The 13,415-nt window shown below is 44.0% G+C and overlaps 1 protein-coding gene across 2 annotated transcripts in view; it reads left to right on the plus strand.

Moving 5' to 3' along the window:
* Positions 1-13,415, plus strand: part of GRAP2 (GRB2 related adaptor protein 2) — a 72,608-nt gene that overhangs the window by 34,697 nt on the left and 24,496 nt on the right. For both annotated transcript variants that reach the window (XM_054470097.2, XM_054470096.2), the window contains exon 2: positions 11,930-12,021. In XM_054470097.2, coding sequence (XP_054326072.1) covers positions 11,944-12,021 — 78 coding nt within the window. In that variant the 5' untranslated portion in view covers positions 11,930-11,943. The remainder of the gene's footprint in view (positions 1-11,929; positions 12,022-13,415) is intronic.

Below are 13,415 nucleotides of genomic sequence, written 5' to 3' on the forward strand. Positions count from 1 at the left end.
GGGTTGATGGGTGCAGCAAACCACCATGGCACGTGTATACCTATGTAACAAACCTGCACGTTCTGTACATGTGTCGCAGAACTTACAGTATATAATAAAAAAAAAAAATAAAAATAAATTTAAAAAAAACCAATTCACCAAGCTGTCAGCTCACTCTTTCCAATCCCAGCCATCCCCGATGCTCATTCTCTATCATCTCAATGAATTAGGGAAAGACTGACTTTCTGGGCCACTTCCAACTTTGAGAATCTAGGACAGGGGCACTATTTAATCAAAACTGGCAAGTAAAAAGAAAGAGAACTATTTTAAACAAGACAAATACAAGAGGTGTTGAACCAAACTCAAATTAGAAAGAACTAAATTTCCCAAAAATAAGAATATTATAATTCATTTGATGAAAGGAATTTACCATATTATCCCTTTTACTGGCATTTTTTTAGTACCTTTGCTTGTAAAAATATCAGGCCCTCCCGCTTTTCTGGGATAGACTTATCGAATGAAGCAAGGGGAGCTTCTCTGTGGATAGATGATCACTTTTGCAAGCTTTGAGATCAGTGAGCTAAAAAAATGACCAGCATTCCAACAACAAATGAGGGCTTGGGAGCGTAAGTAAAAGTGTCAGCAAGATTAAAGTAATTGTGATCATGCCGTCCTCTGCTGACACTTTTGTGCTTTGCCCAGATGAGAATTAAGGTAGCCCAGGGCACAGGCAGCGAGGAAAAGGAGAGGGGGTGCTGAGCATATTTGCAGCATTTGTGAACAATGTCACAGCCCTGGCGAAAACAGAGCAAGAAGATGGAGGCTTTCAAATCCGTGATAAATAAGTCGTGCTTTCAGAGCCCAAATCAATAAAAACAAACATTAAGTGAACAGAAGGGAAGAGGGAAAAAAAGAGAACATGAGGGCACCATAAAATCCTGGTGATATATTCCAGGGGAAATCATGATGTGAATAGAAAATGAGAAGTAAAAGAAAATGAAGCCTGGAGATTTGTAAAATGTCTGTCTGTCTGTCTGTCTCTCTTGACTGTCATTCTCATCTACCTCCGCCACCCCCACCCCACCCTCCACCCTTCTGATGGGGTTCATTAAATGATTTTTGATTCGGGGGCGGGGAGCGGTATTTTTAATCCTTCACTTATGTTTGGGTTTTGCCAGCAGGATTCGAGGTGTTTCTGTAGACAATTGTTACTGCTTTAGGAAACAATAATAATAAAATGAGGAAACATCAAGTGATATATCAGTCTAGCAGCAGAGTGAGGCTCGAAGTAGCATTTCCAGTGGTCTCTTTGTGCCTTATTTTTGTTGTTTTGGATTGATGTTTTCATGGTGTCATTTTAATAAGAAAAGTGTCAGAGAATTAAAAGTGGAAGTATGCGAGATACATTTTCTCTAACTGGATTCATGGTAAGTTATTAATGTTTCAAGGAAAAAGAAAAGAACTTGGAAAAAGCAGAATATATTGTGGGGAAAGTTGATGAAGGGAAACGTAAGAGAACTGTGACAAATGAGACACAGACAGAAGGAGAGAGAAAGAAAGAGGAAGAGAGAGAGACGGGGGTGGGGGGGGACCAGCAGAAGAAAAGGAAAAGAGCGATAGTTTATAAGTCTGTTAGCTGAGATTGTTTCCATTTCTGCAATTGCCTTAAAGCACATGATTGCTTGGTCTGAGGTCTGCCAGGTTGATTGCAGTCTTTACCTCTTTGACCAAGAAGTAATGGGCTTGAATTTCTTGGGTATGTGAAAATTGCTCTTGTCAATTTTTTGGCTAAAGGACAGCCACCCAGGAAGGTTGAGAGGGCCTAAGCTAGTGAGCAGTCATCCTGACCAAGTAGGAGGGATTTGGTTATGTTGCTCATAGCAGGAGAGGCAGAGTGGCAAAGTGAAGAGAACACACAGCCTTAGGTGCCAACAGACATGTACTCGAATCTCTTGCCTCCGTTTCCCACCTATAAAATGCGAAGGATGATAATAATAACAATAATAAATGTTGCAAAGGGTGACCATTGGTAAAGTTCTTGGCACCTGATAGACGTATCAATCCATGGTAACTTATTCTTAGCTGGTTCACGTTTCTAGGCATTGGCAAAGTCTGGGTGGTGTGTGTCCCCTCAAAGGTAGCATCACAGTGACTGAGCTCTGTGTGGATGGCAAAGTGTAGAAGCCTGCTCAGTTTTCTGTTTCTCCATCCACCATTTCTCCCCACTTCCCCTTGGTTAGTGCTGTCTTCTCTCTTTCCTCACTGAATTGTCTTGATTAGTGTCGTACTTTCTGATAACACTGCAGCTAGGACTCCACAGGCAATAGGGAGAAGCTAGCGCCTGCCCAGGGACAGTGAGGAAAAATAGGTGCTTGATAGGCTGAAAAGTAGTATACGCTTGAAGTAGTATACGCTTGGTGGCCTTACACTTTGTAAAAACAGTTTTGAATTTGTCTCTACAAGAAAGGATGGTAGATAACCAGAATGCAAAAATGCTTTGAAGAAAGAGCCATTGAGCAGTGGAACCAAGTATTCTATGTTCTCTTCCCTGCAACACTGGGGACTAAGGATTATTATCTGCATTTCTGGTGAAGAAACTGAGGCACAGAGAAGATAAACTAAGGTTCTCTGGCTACGAAGTAAGCAGCATAGCCTAAAGTTTGAAGCCAGGTCTGTCTGATACCCAAGTACCGTAGTAAACCTCGCACTGAGGTAGGCAAGCCTCGCCTTGCAGAGAGTGGCAAATTAGGGAAAAAAGAATCAAATGTGTTTGAGTTTAACAGAACATATACGTTATACTTAAAGAGAAAGATACTTTTCTTACAAAAAGTTTGAGGATAAATGAGACTTCATGTGATGTGTCTTGCACTAAAAAAAAAGTTAGATTATATAAGCCAGACTGGCGTTGATTAAAGAAGAGCAAGGTAATAAATACGCATAAGAAGGAAGAAGTGGCTGGCTCTGCCTTGGGCATCACTCAAGTTACAGGCAGGGGAGGGGACAGGCCCTGCATGGGGACAGTCTCCTGACTTGTCTTCTTCCTTCTCTACTTCCCTCCCTTCACTACCCCTCCCTCCAAAACCCAAAAAACCTTAAGCAGGAAAAAAGGGAGCTAATTAAAAAAGAGAAAAACATCCTTGAGACCAATGAAATCTCCATAATCCACAGTGACAGACAGGGACCTGCAGAACAGCAATTTGATTAAATAAGGATATAAGGGATTTAGAAGGACTCTCCAGTTGTGTAAAGTGTGTCCATACGTCTGAAAAATACCGTATTTATTTGGCTCCCAAACCTGAAAACCTTCTGACGGGGGAGATTGTTACCATTTGGAAACTAGGAAGAAATCACAAGGCAAGGCCATGGGGTTCTGGCAGGTCTGGGGATCCCATGTTGGGTGGAAACCCCAAGAAGCCGGCCAAGGGTCTGCAGGAGGGGCCCTGGTAGAGAGAAGCATTAGAATGCAAGGGCAGGTAAAGCCACGCTCACAGAAGGTGACTGTGGGCTGAGCCTGAGGCCCTTCCCAGACGGGGAAGAGAGAACAGCATACCTCTCCTGCCCACGCCTCGGTATCTCACTCAAGAACTAGCTGCCCATTAGTCACCTGTCATCAGAGACAGCTCTGTTGGCGGCTTTCAGCAAAAGTGAAGCAGCCAGAGGATGAATCGTTATTCGGGGAACACACCTGCGCACAGGACAGGAATGGATGGCAGTGGGGAGTGCCCTGGGGCTGCTGTTCAAACGCCATCCTCATGGTCTCCAAGACTCGCATCAGCAGCTCAGCCGCTGATGAATTATAATTCTCGGACAAGCTGCAGAGGCCCCTCTAGTTCCATGTGTTCACCCATGCCGCTCATACCAGGGGATTTATGCTTCCTGGGGCTGGGAGGGGAAAATAATGAGTCACCTGGGGACAAGAGAAAAACAAAAATGCCCTGTATGTGTAAAATCACCTAAAATGGAGGCTTTTAGAGGACACTAAAATCCCAGCCAACTAGCCAGAAATGGTTTTGCTGGGGGTATATTTTATGTGTCTTTGCTATCTTTGGATGCAGTAAAGCCAGAAATGTTTATATCTCTTGGAGGGACCACCTGTGCAAACAGGACAGGTCCTCTTGAGAAGATTATTTGTTTTCCTGGGATCTCGAACCTGAGAAGAAATGGTCCTGGCCTGGCGTGGTGGCTTGTGCCTGTAATCCCAGCACTTTGGGAGGCCGAAGTGGGCAGATCACGAGGTCAGGAGATCAAGACCATCCTGGCCAACACAGTGAAACCCCGTCTCTACTAAAAATACAAAAAATTAGCCAGGCGTGGTGGCCAGCGCCTGTAGTCCCAGCTACTCGGGAGGCTGAGGCAGGAGAATAGCTTGAACCCGGGAGCTGGAGCTTGCAGTGAGTGGAGATCGCGCCACTGCACTCCAGCCTGGGGGACAGAGTGAGACTCGGTCTCAAAAAAAAAAAAAAAAAAAAAAAAAGAAGGTCCAATTAAGCAGAGGAACTGTTGGCTGTAAATCTTCTAAAGCAGAGGATCCTTTGGGAGGCCGAGGCAGGTGATCATCTGAGGTCAGGAGTTCAAGACCAGCCTGGCCAGCATGGCAAAACCCCATCTCTACTAAAAATATAAAAATTAGCGGACCGTGGTGGGCTGTACCTGTAATCTCAGCTACTCGGGAAGCTGAGGCATGAGAATTGCTTGAGCCTGGGAGGTGGAGGTTGCAGTGAGCTGAGATTGCACCACTGCCCTCCAGCCTGGGTGACAGGGCGACTCCATCTCAAAGTAAATAAGTAAAGCAGAGGACCCTGATGGCCACCCCCAAGTTCATAGCTACCTGCACACTTTCTGTGGTGAAGCACTGGTGGGGGGCCCAGGAGGCCCTGCATGAGTTGGTTGTAGCTGCCATGATTCCAACTCCCACGCCACCCTCTGCACCTAGCCACAGAGCCTCATCTCCAGAGAAAACCAGAAGCAAGACCCTACCAAAAAAGAATGTGAGAGTCTATTTTAAAGGCTCCGGAAGATGAGTTAGAAGTGATTCAAGAGCAGGCACAGTAAAGGAATATGTAAGCCTTGGTAGACATTCAGTAAGAAGGATAACATTTCCAACATGACCAGCTGATTAAGAGGTATTCTCTAAGCAGGGTGTCTGCTGGTTTAGAATAAAGCAAAAATATTGTCATCTGAGAGCCCAAAATGGGGAAAGGCTACTCCTTGGTCTCTTGGTGAGGCCCAGCCTTTTTTTTTTTTTTTTTTTTTTTTCCCACTTTCCCACTTTATTTTCAGAATAGATTGGTTTGGGTCTCTAGAAGAATATTTAAGCAGTGGCTAAGGTAGTTGTCCGTTCTATGCTTACAAATTTTCAAGAAGGGCCATCTGTAACCTTTCTCAGTTTTCTGTTCCTGTGTCCAATGCCCAATAAGAGGTAATAAACTGAGGCAGAAAGGCCCCAAACACAGATGTAAGATGCAGAGCAAAGAAAAACACACAGTAGGGGTTTCAATACAGGATCATTAACCCAGAATCCAAGCAGGAGTGAGGGAAGTCCAGTCGGGAGGAATGGGAACCACCTCTCCAGGCTGCTCAGAAGGAATTTAAGCATCAGACAGTGTGTAGGAGAAGATGACCACGAATTCTTTGGCATCTAAGCAATTCTGTATTTTAAAGGTTTGAGTCTTTGAAATGTTAAAGTTTATGTGCCTTAAAACTCATGAGAGACAATGAAGACAATCACCGAACCTGTCTAGTTAAAGGTTACCGGGACTCAAGATGCAAAGAAAAGTTACGAGACAGAATTGATGGTTTGGGGTGCACCGTTGCCCTCTATTGGATTTTAAATAAATCAGACCTCTTAGTGTAGGTGTGTTGCACTATCTCTGGCTGAGTTTGCTGAGAAGTCAGGGCACCTCTGAGTGGGAAGTTAATTGATCCTTTTAAATGGCTCCTTCTGTCTCCTGCTCCTTCCCTGAGGAAATCAACCAGAGTAATGCTGAGGGCAGGTCATTTGCATGTCTTCATTCATCCAACAAACATTTCCTAGCTGCCTGCTAAGCCTGGGCTAGGCATTGTAGAGAATCTAAGAAAAAATAACAACTGCCATTCGTTGGACACCTACTGTGTGTCAGAGTCTACGCATTAATACACAACAACCCCACGGAGTAACTCTGGTGACTCCCATCCCACGGATGTGGAAACAGGACACTCAGGAAGTGGCACATTTTGGATTCAAATCCAAGTTCGTTTACTACTAGGCCTATATTCTGTTCACTAAACTACAACCCTTCCCCTTAAGAAGTTTATAAACTATTAGGGGGAGATAGGATATAGATATCAATGTATATATCAGGGTTTGACAAACTACAGCCAGTGGGCCAAATTCAGCCCATCATGTGTTTTTGACCTTGAGCTAATTTACATTTTTACATGGTTGAAAAAAATATCAAAAGAATAATAATACTTCCTGTCATGTAAAAATGCTACAAAATTCAAATCTCAGGGTCCACAAATAAAGTTTTATGGGAACCCTGCTATGCCCATTCATTTACCATCATCTAAGGCCACCTTCCTGGCTACAAAAACATGGCGAGTCATTGTGACAGAGACTAGATGGCCCACAAAGCCAAAAATATTTACTCTCTGGCTCTGTACAGAAAAGGTTTGACAATTCCACATCTATACTCCAAGGTGAAATGTTCTATATCAACAGGAGAGGTGTTTTTTTTTTTTTTTTTTTGTCTGTTTGTTTTGTTAAGTGCTTGAGGAGTTCAGAGGAGGGGAAACAAATGTTTATTTGGCCCACAGTGTGCAGAGCTGGAGGGGATAGGCAGGTGTGCTCTGTTTTAAGACTCAAAGCATGAAAACCCTGACTTTAAAACAGATAAATTAAAAGGTAGTTATTTGCATAACAAATTTTCCTTTCATTTTATAAAGCGATTCACCACAGGGTTCCTTTATAGAGTGAGCCTCCATAATACATGCTAATATGATTCCATTTACAAATACTCTATTCATTATAACTTTTCAAGAATATACCTATTGTATACAGTGAGGCTTAACTATAATCATTTTTTCCTGGCAGTATAAGGTTTCCTACTTCTGAAAAGTGATTGAGCTGACCTTGTCAATTCGACTGGGGGAGGAAGCACTCTTCTCTGTTGTCTCCGAGAGGGGCTTTACCTGTCGAACAACAAGGCTGTGGATTCTGTCTCTGTATTATGTGATGTTGAGTAGCTGGTATAATTTTACATTTTCACTAAGCCCCTCTCAGTAGCTGCAGCCAAAGTCCTAAAGTGTAAACTAGTCTCACTATTCTCTTACTTCATTTCATATACAAGATATGCTAATAAAAATTATTTGTTGGCTGGACCACGGTGGCTCATGCCTGTAATCCCAGAACTCCAGGAAGCTGAGGCAGGCGGATCACTTGAGCCCAGGAGTTCGAGACCAGCCTGGGCAACATAGTGAGACCCCGATCTCTACCAAAAAAAAGAAAAAAAAAATTAGCTGGATGTGATGACACACATCTGTGGTCCCAGCTACTCGGGAGGCTGAAGTGGCAGAATCCTGTGAGCTAAAGAGTTCAAAGCGGCAGTGAGCTATGATCACACCACTGCACATCAGCCTGGTCAACAGAGGAAAACTTCGTCTCTGAATTAATGAACTAATTAATTAATTAATTTTGTTGCTGATGTCCTGATAAATATGTGACAAGCAATACTTGTAAAAAGCAATGTTTCCCTCTCTTTTTAAAAAATTTCAAGACATTATCTTATCTGAATTACAACATAAACTGGGGCAAGTATTCAAATTAGAGCTCTCCCCAGCAAAATACGAAGTGATAGCAATTTAGGACCTGTCTCCTTCTCTCACTGGGTCCTGAGCCTGAATCTTCACATAGCTTTGTGGTGTTATGCAATTGCTCTTTGTAAGAGATACATAAAATGGAAACCTTAGCTATTCATAGCCAACTTAGGAGGAGCTGAATTTGATCAAGAAGTTTCTTGCCGGGTGCCATTTTGATGGTAAATACGTGTTTCTGAACAAATCCACTTATAATCTGGGTTTCAAATGGAGGTTATTTTAAAGAGCTGTAGCATGGCTTTTGTTTTCATCCTCTGCGGTGGCTATATTTTAGAAGTAGACAAGGATTCCTGGTATATAGCCTGAATATTTTTTAAGGTTTTTTTGGTGGTAAAAGAAGCTCACATGGAAAGGTAAGGGCAGAAAAAATCATGTTCAGGGCAGTCCTGTGTGGCATTACCCTCTGGTGAAGCAGATCCACACTGCATGTTGCTAATGGCTATTGCGTGACAGCTCTTAAAGGCGTAAGCGAGAGAGGTGCAGAGGGCTGGTGAGAAGCAGAGCTGGCACTGAGGCCCTACAAATGGCATCATCATCAATCGGGTTGGCGGGGTGGGGGTTGGGGGCTGCTGCTGGAGGTGATTTGGCTGCCCCTGGAGGCTGCAGCTTCTCACACTGTATGGACAGGTAGCATTTCAGCCATTTCTAAAGCCCATCACTGGCAGGGAAAGCACATTTAATCCATCTGTGAGGTTCTCTAAAGAGGGGTCTCTCTTTTCTTTCTTTTTTTTTTTTTTTTTTTTTTAAGATGGAGTCTCACTCTATCTCTAGACTGGAGTGCAGTGGTGCAATCTCGGCTCACTGCAACCTCCACCTCCCGGGTTCAAGTGATTCTCCTGCCTCAGCCTCCTGAGTAGTTGGGACTACAGGCGCACACCACCATGCCCAGCTAATTTCTGTATTTTTAGTAGAGATGGGGTTTTCACTATGTTGGCCAGGATGGTCTCCATCTCTTGACCTCATGATCCGCCCGCCTCCTGGGATTACAGGCGTGAGCCACTGTGCCTGGCCGAGGGGTCTCTCTTTTCAGAAGTCAGAAGCGCTGAAATTGAAAACAGCAGCAAGAAGGCTTCATTGCATTCTTGAATTCAGGCTGTTGCACTCCGCCCCCCACAACTCTGTCTAAATTGTTGCTACCCAGTTTGTATCTCCATCATATTTTTTGTTGTTGTTTCTCCAATGCAGTATGTAGTGGTGGCAGGTACAGATCATAAAACAAATGGATAATCAGATTTCTTTTTCCCTGGTGGTAATTTTTAAACTTTTCAAAATTAATGCTAATGGATATAGAGGAACGGGATATACATTTCCATGCATTTTTGTGACCAAACAGAAAACCGACCCCTGAGGGTGACATATTTACTATTCTCTACTACTAGGGGTGCTTCAAGGGAAGAGTTTTTGAAGCCCTGTGGTTTAAACAAAAAGAGAACATACCCCACCCCACCCTGAACAAACAGCAGCTGGGCAGATTTCATCTCACAAATGGAAATGGGAGCAAATAAATTTTTTCAAAGCGATTTTATAAAGAGTGGGCCTGTTTAATTGGGTTTTTTGAGCCAGGATTAATATTACAAGCTGGGGAGCTCTGTGACATGGCTGTGTCTTTGGCTTTGCCATACTGCCTACCTCCTGGGGGAAGGCAGAGTAAAGTGCTGCTATTCAGAAGCAATTTTACTTCTGCCTCGGCCTTCTCACTTCTCACTGAAGTGATTTACAGCCAGCCTGGACCCAGTGCCCAAGCCTGAGCTGAGTTACATGTAATGTTGGAAAGATCTTCCCCAAATCAAGGTCATATCTAGAGCTTGCCTTGGATATTTTTTCGTTTCTAATTTATGTAACTTTCTAATATGTTTAGCATTTGCCCTTCCCTTGTCTCCATCCTGCTTATTAAGGTGAATTTGCATAGAAATGGGACCTTGGTCTTCAGGACCATTCACCTGACACTTGATCCCACGAGGCGACCACTGTCTACTGTTGATACCATGAGGATGACCCACAGAAGTCATGTCTCTCTGCAAACTAGAGGCAAGGCCTTAATTAGAAGAAGCCTTGTGTGTTAAAATGATGGGGTGAATCAACTCAGCAAAGGCATTTAGCATTAACTTAGGAGGGCAGAATACTCCTTCCTGTTGAGTGGGTCATCCTAGGTCACAACAATTTTAATTTGCCTTCGATAGATGGATCTTGAAGAAAGTGTACAAAAAGTATATTTTTGATGGTATTGTTTGGAAGTACGTTTTGACTCAGAGTTAACTATGACATTTTACTTTGGCTCCTGGTCTATTTTTTGCTTAACATCTACCTTTGAATGGGAATGGTAAGAGTCATCTCTATAAATTACCTTTGAAAGATTGAGCAATTGTGGAGAATCAGAGAAATGAGCCCCTTGCTATCACCCCGTTGCAGTCGGCTTTAATCCTCTGATCTGGTGTTTCACCCTCTCACTGGCAGCTACCTTCCTTATTTACCCAAATCTTGTTAACTTGGGTAGGAATTCCCACTGAGAAGACAACTGTGGTCCCAGTTGACTGGTCGCTGAAAGTCTATTAGGTTGGAGAGTATTTATTTTCTACCCTAAAGGGTTTGAAACTTAGGGAAATTTTGATCAACAAGAAAATAACAGCTTTCAAGATTGTCCTGACAGTAAGCTGTCTTAGCCGAGAATCACAGGATTTGATAGTCATGGAGATTAGGTCTCAAATTTCAATGAGAAAAGTTCATAGGAGATGGAGTGAGGGAAGAAAACTTGTGCTGATTTTGGTCAGGCTACCTTTGCTGGCGAAAAATTCATTCCATAAAATTATTTTAAAACGTAAATACTATTTAGCTTTATCTGGTGTAATACTTTGCATCTATAATTTTTTTTTTTTTTTTTTTTTTTTGAGACAGAGTCTTGCTCTGTCACCCAGGCTGGAGTACAGTGGCATGATCTTGGCTCACTGCAACCTCTGCCTCCCAGGTTCAAGCGATTATCCTGCCTCAGCCTCCCAAGTAGCTGGGATTACAGGCACGTGCCACGGCACCCAGCTAATTTTTGTATTTTTAGTAGAGACAGGGTTTTGCCATGTTGGCCAGGATGGTCTTGAACTCCTGACCTTAGGTGATCTTGCCCACCTCGACCTCCCAAAGTGCTGGGATTACAGGCATGAGCCACAGTGCCCGGCCTGCATCTATAATTTGATTTAACCTTACAACTTTATTAATTGAATATTATGATCACCATTTTATAGATGAGGAAATGGAGACTCCAAGGGTTTAATTACTTGCCCAAGAGTCTACAGCTATCTACCAACAAAACTGGGACTGGAGCCAGCTGTCTTGCCATTACATCCCCGCTGCCTCCTAAAGCACAACTCTAGTTCATACTAAATGTATTACATAGGCCGACTCATTTATCTTTACATGGGTCTCATGCATTACAAGAAGGGGGCCACTATTTTAACTCAATTCAAAAATGTTAAAATCAAAATTTCCAAAATGTACTTTGTTTATATCATAAAGTAAGTAATCTGACCAATTGAGCCGCCCAACTCGAAGACCAAAAAAATGCTTTCTACTCCCAAACCATGCAGAAGGAAGCTGAGTTCCCCACTGGCCAGTGCTGTCTAATTCTCTTAAATGATTCAGATGTAAAAGAGGAAATGGCATCTGTCTAATTAACACTGCCTGGTTAAATATAGCTGCCAAGGGACAGCCTTGGGACAGTGTTTACAGAATAGTCTTTCCAGCCCCTCGGGCCTCAAGTTGCAGATGATAGCAAGCCTTCCCTCCTTATCAGCTGCAAACAGAGATGCCCCCAAAAGTGGTGTCAGGCCAGGATGATGAAAGGAGAAGGGAAAGGCTGTGGCTGGCCTTCGTTTCCTGCTCCTGGCATCTGGGGATTCTGAGAATGATCCCAGGACCCAGATCCTATAGATTCCGGCAGCTCTTCCTGCAAACACAAGCCCTTGTTGTGTGCCTGAGCCTTGCTCTCCGGCCTGGAGACATCCATCTGCCCACTCTCCTAGGAACTGCTGATTACCAGGAAGCACCATCGGCTCTGCTGCCCTCCCCCTGGCAGAGAGGCACAATGACCATATTATTTCTCTTCCAGCTTCACGTTACAGCATGGAAGCTGTTGCCAAGTTTGATTTCGCTGCTTCAGGTGAGGATGAACTGAGCTTTCACACTGGAGATGTTTTGAAGGTAGGTGACGTGGGGCCCCAGGGGAGCAGTAGGGAGTTTCAGTTACTCAGTAACCTGACAGTCCCTGCCTTTGTCTCTTAAGAACTGCATGTGGTTCCTTTTAAAAAGAGAAGTTCACCTTGATTCCCTTTGTGCACCCTTATACCAGACACCAACCAGGCCAGGTGATGGAAATACAGTCGGTATAAGCCACTGTCCTTGTCCTGGGAGGTTTGTAGTCTGGAGAGGGGAACACATCCACCCAAAGGGCTGTTACAGATGTTCTTGGCTAAGTTCTCAGGGAACACAGGTGAGGGAACAAGTGATTCCACCTTGAAAGATGGGGGTTGTAGGAGTGTGTGCAATGTGAACGTCAGGAATGCACTGAAGGTGACTTGGGCTTTTAGCTAAAGCTCAGACATGTGCAAGCCGGTGCTGAATTGAGAGAGCAGCACCAGGCTCAGCAGAGCTGGAACTCAGGAGGAGAGGTTGTGGGTGACTCAGCTTGGGAAAGGCAGCCACAGAGGACATGGCTCAACAAAGGCCATGCACACCTGGTCACTCAGGGGCTTTTTAAAGCTTGTCCTCAGCCTGCAGTTGAGTTGTAGTGGCCACTTGCTGAGCTGAAGTGGCCTTGGACTTCTCCCACATTCACGCACCATACTTTCAGACTCTGCATCTTAGCCCTTGGGTTTTTGTTTTGTTTGTTTGTTTGTTTGCGAAAGAGCATAAGCCCTTCAAAAGGGCATTTGGGAGTATGTGGACCCAGACCCCCTCTACCTGACCTCAGAGCACCCTCAGATAGCCTGATCCCTGGTCCTCAGCAGTCCTGACGAGCCTTCTCGGATGCCCAACAACACTGAGGCCATTAGTGTCTCACCGCCGAGAATTATGTTTGTTATACAAAGAACCTTGTCAGCATGTGAGAGGGTGACATGGAAAGTGTCTGAGGAGCACGAAACACCACAGACTGGCTTCTTTTGGAATATGAACATGCCCGTTAGGTAGCCTTCTAACTGCTCTCAACTTTCAAGATCTAGTAACACAGTGGCAAAGCGTAGGCCTTCACCAATTTAAAATATGAGTTGGGCCTCCTGACCCAGGAAAACCTGTCTGTCACTGCTTTGGGGTCTTACGAAGCTCCTGGAGGGACTTGCCATGCAGTGAGAAGTTCCTGCCTTCTCTGTGGGGCACTGTGATCATGTTACTGTCATCCACTGGAGACCATCCTTGTACCAACTTCCACCCTCGTCTTCCATTGCAAAGACAACCTGGTATCTTATGTTTTCTCTATTCCTCAGAAAAGGAAAAAGGAAAGAAAAAAAAAAAAAAAACTTTGCTCAACTCTGATTCCCAATCCAGCTCCTGATTTCTTTCCTCCACTTTGTTGCTAATACTGGGAAGAATTCTCTACA

Source organism: Pongo pygmaeus, chromosome 23, assembly GCF_028885625.2.
Source record: "Pongo pygmaeus isolate AG05252 chromosome 23, NHGRI_mPonPyg2-v2.0_pri, whole genome shotgun sequence".
Taxonomy (NCBI): domain Eukaryota; kingdom Metazoa; phylum Chordata; class Mammalia; order Primates; family Hominidae; genus Pongo; species Pongo pygmaeus.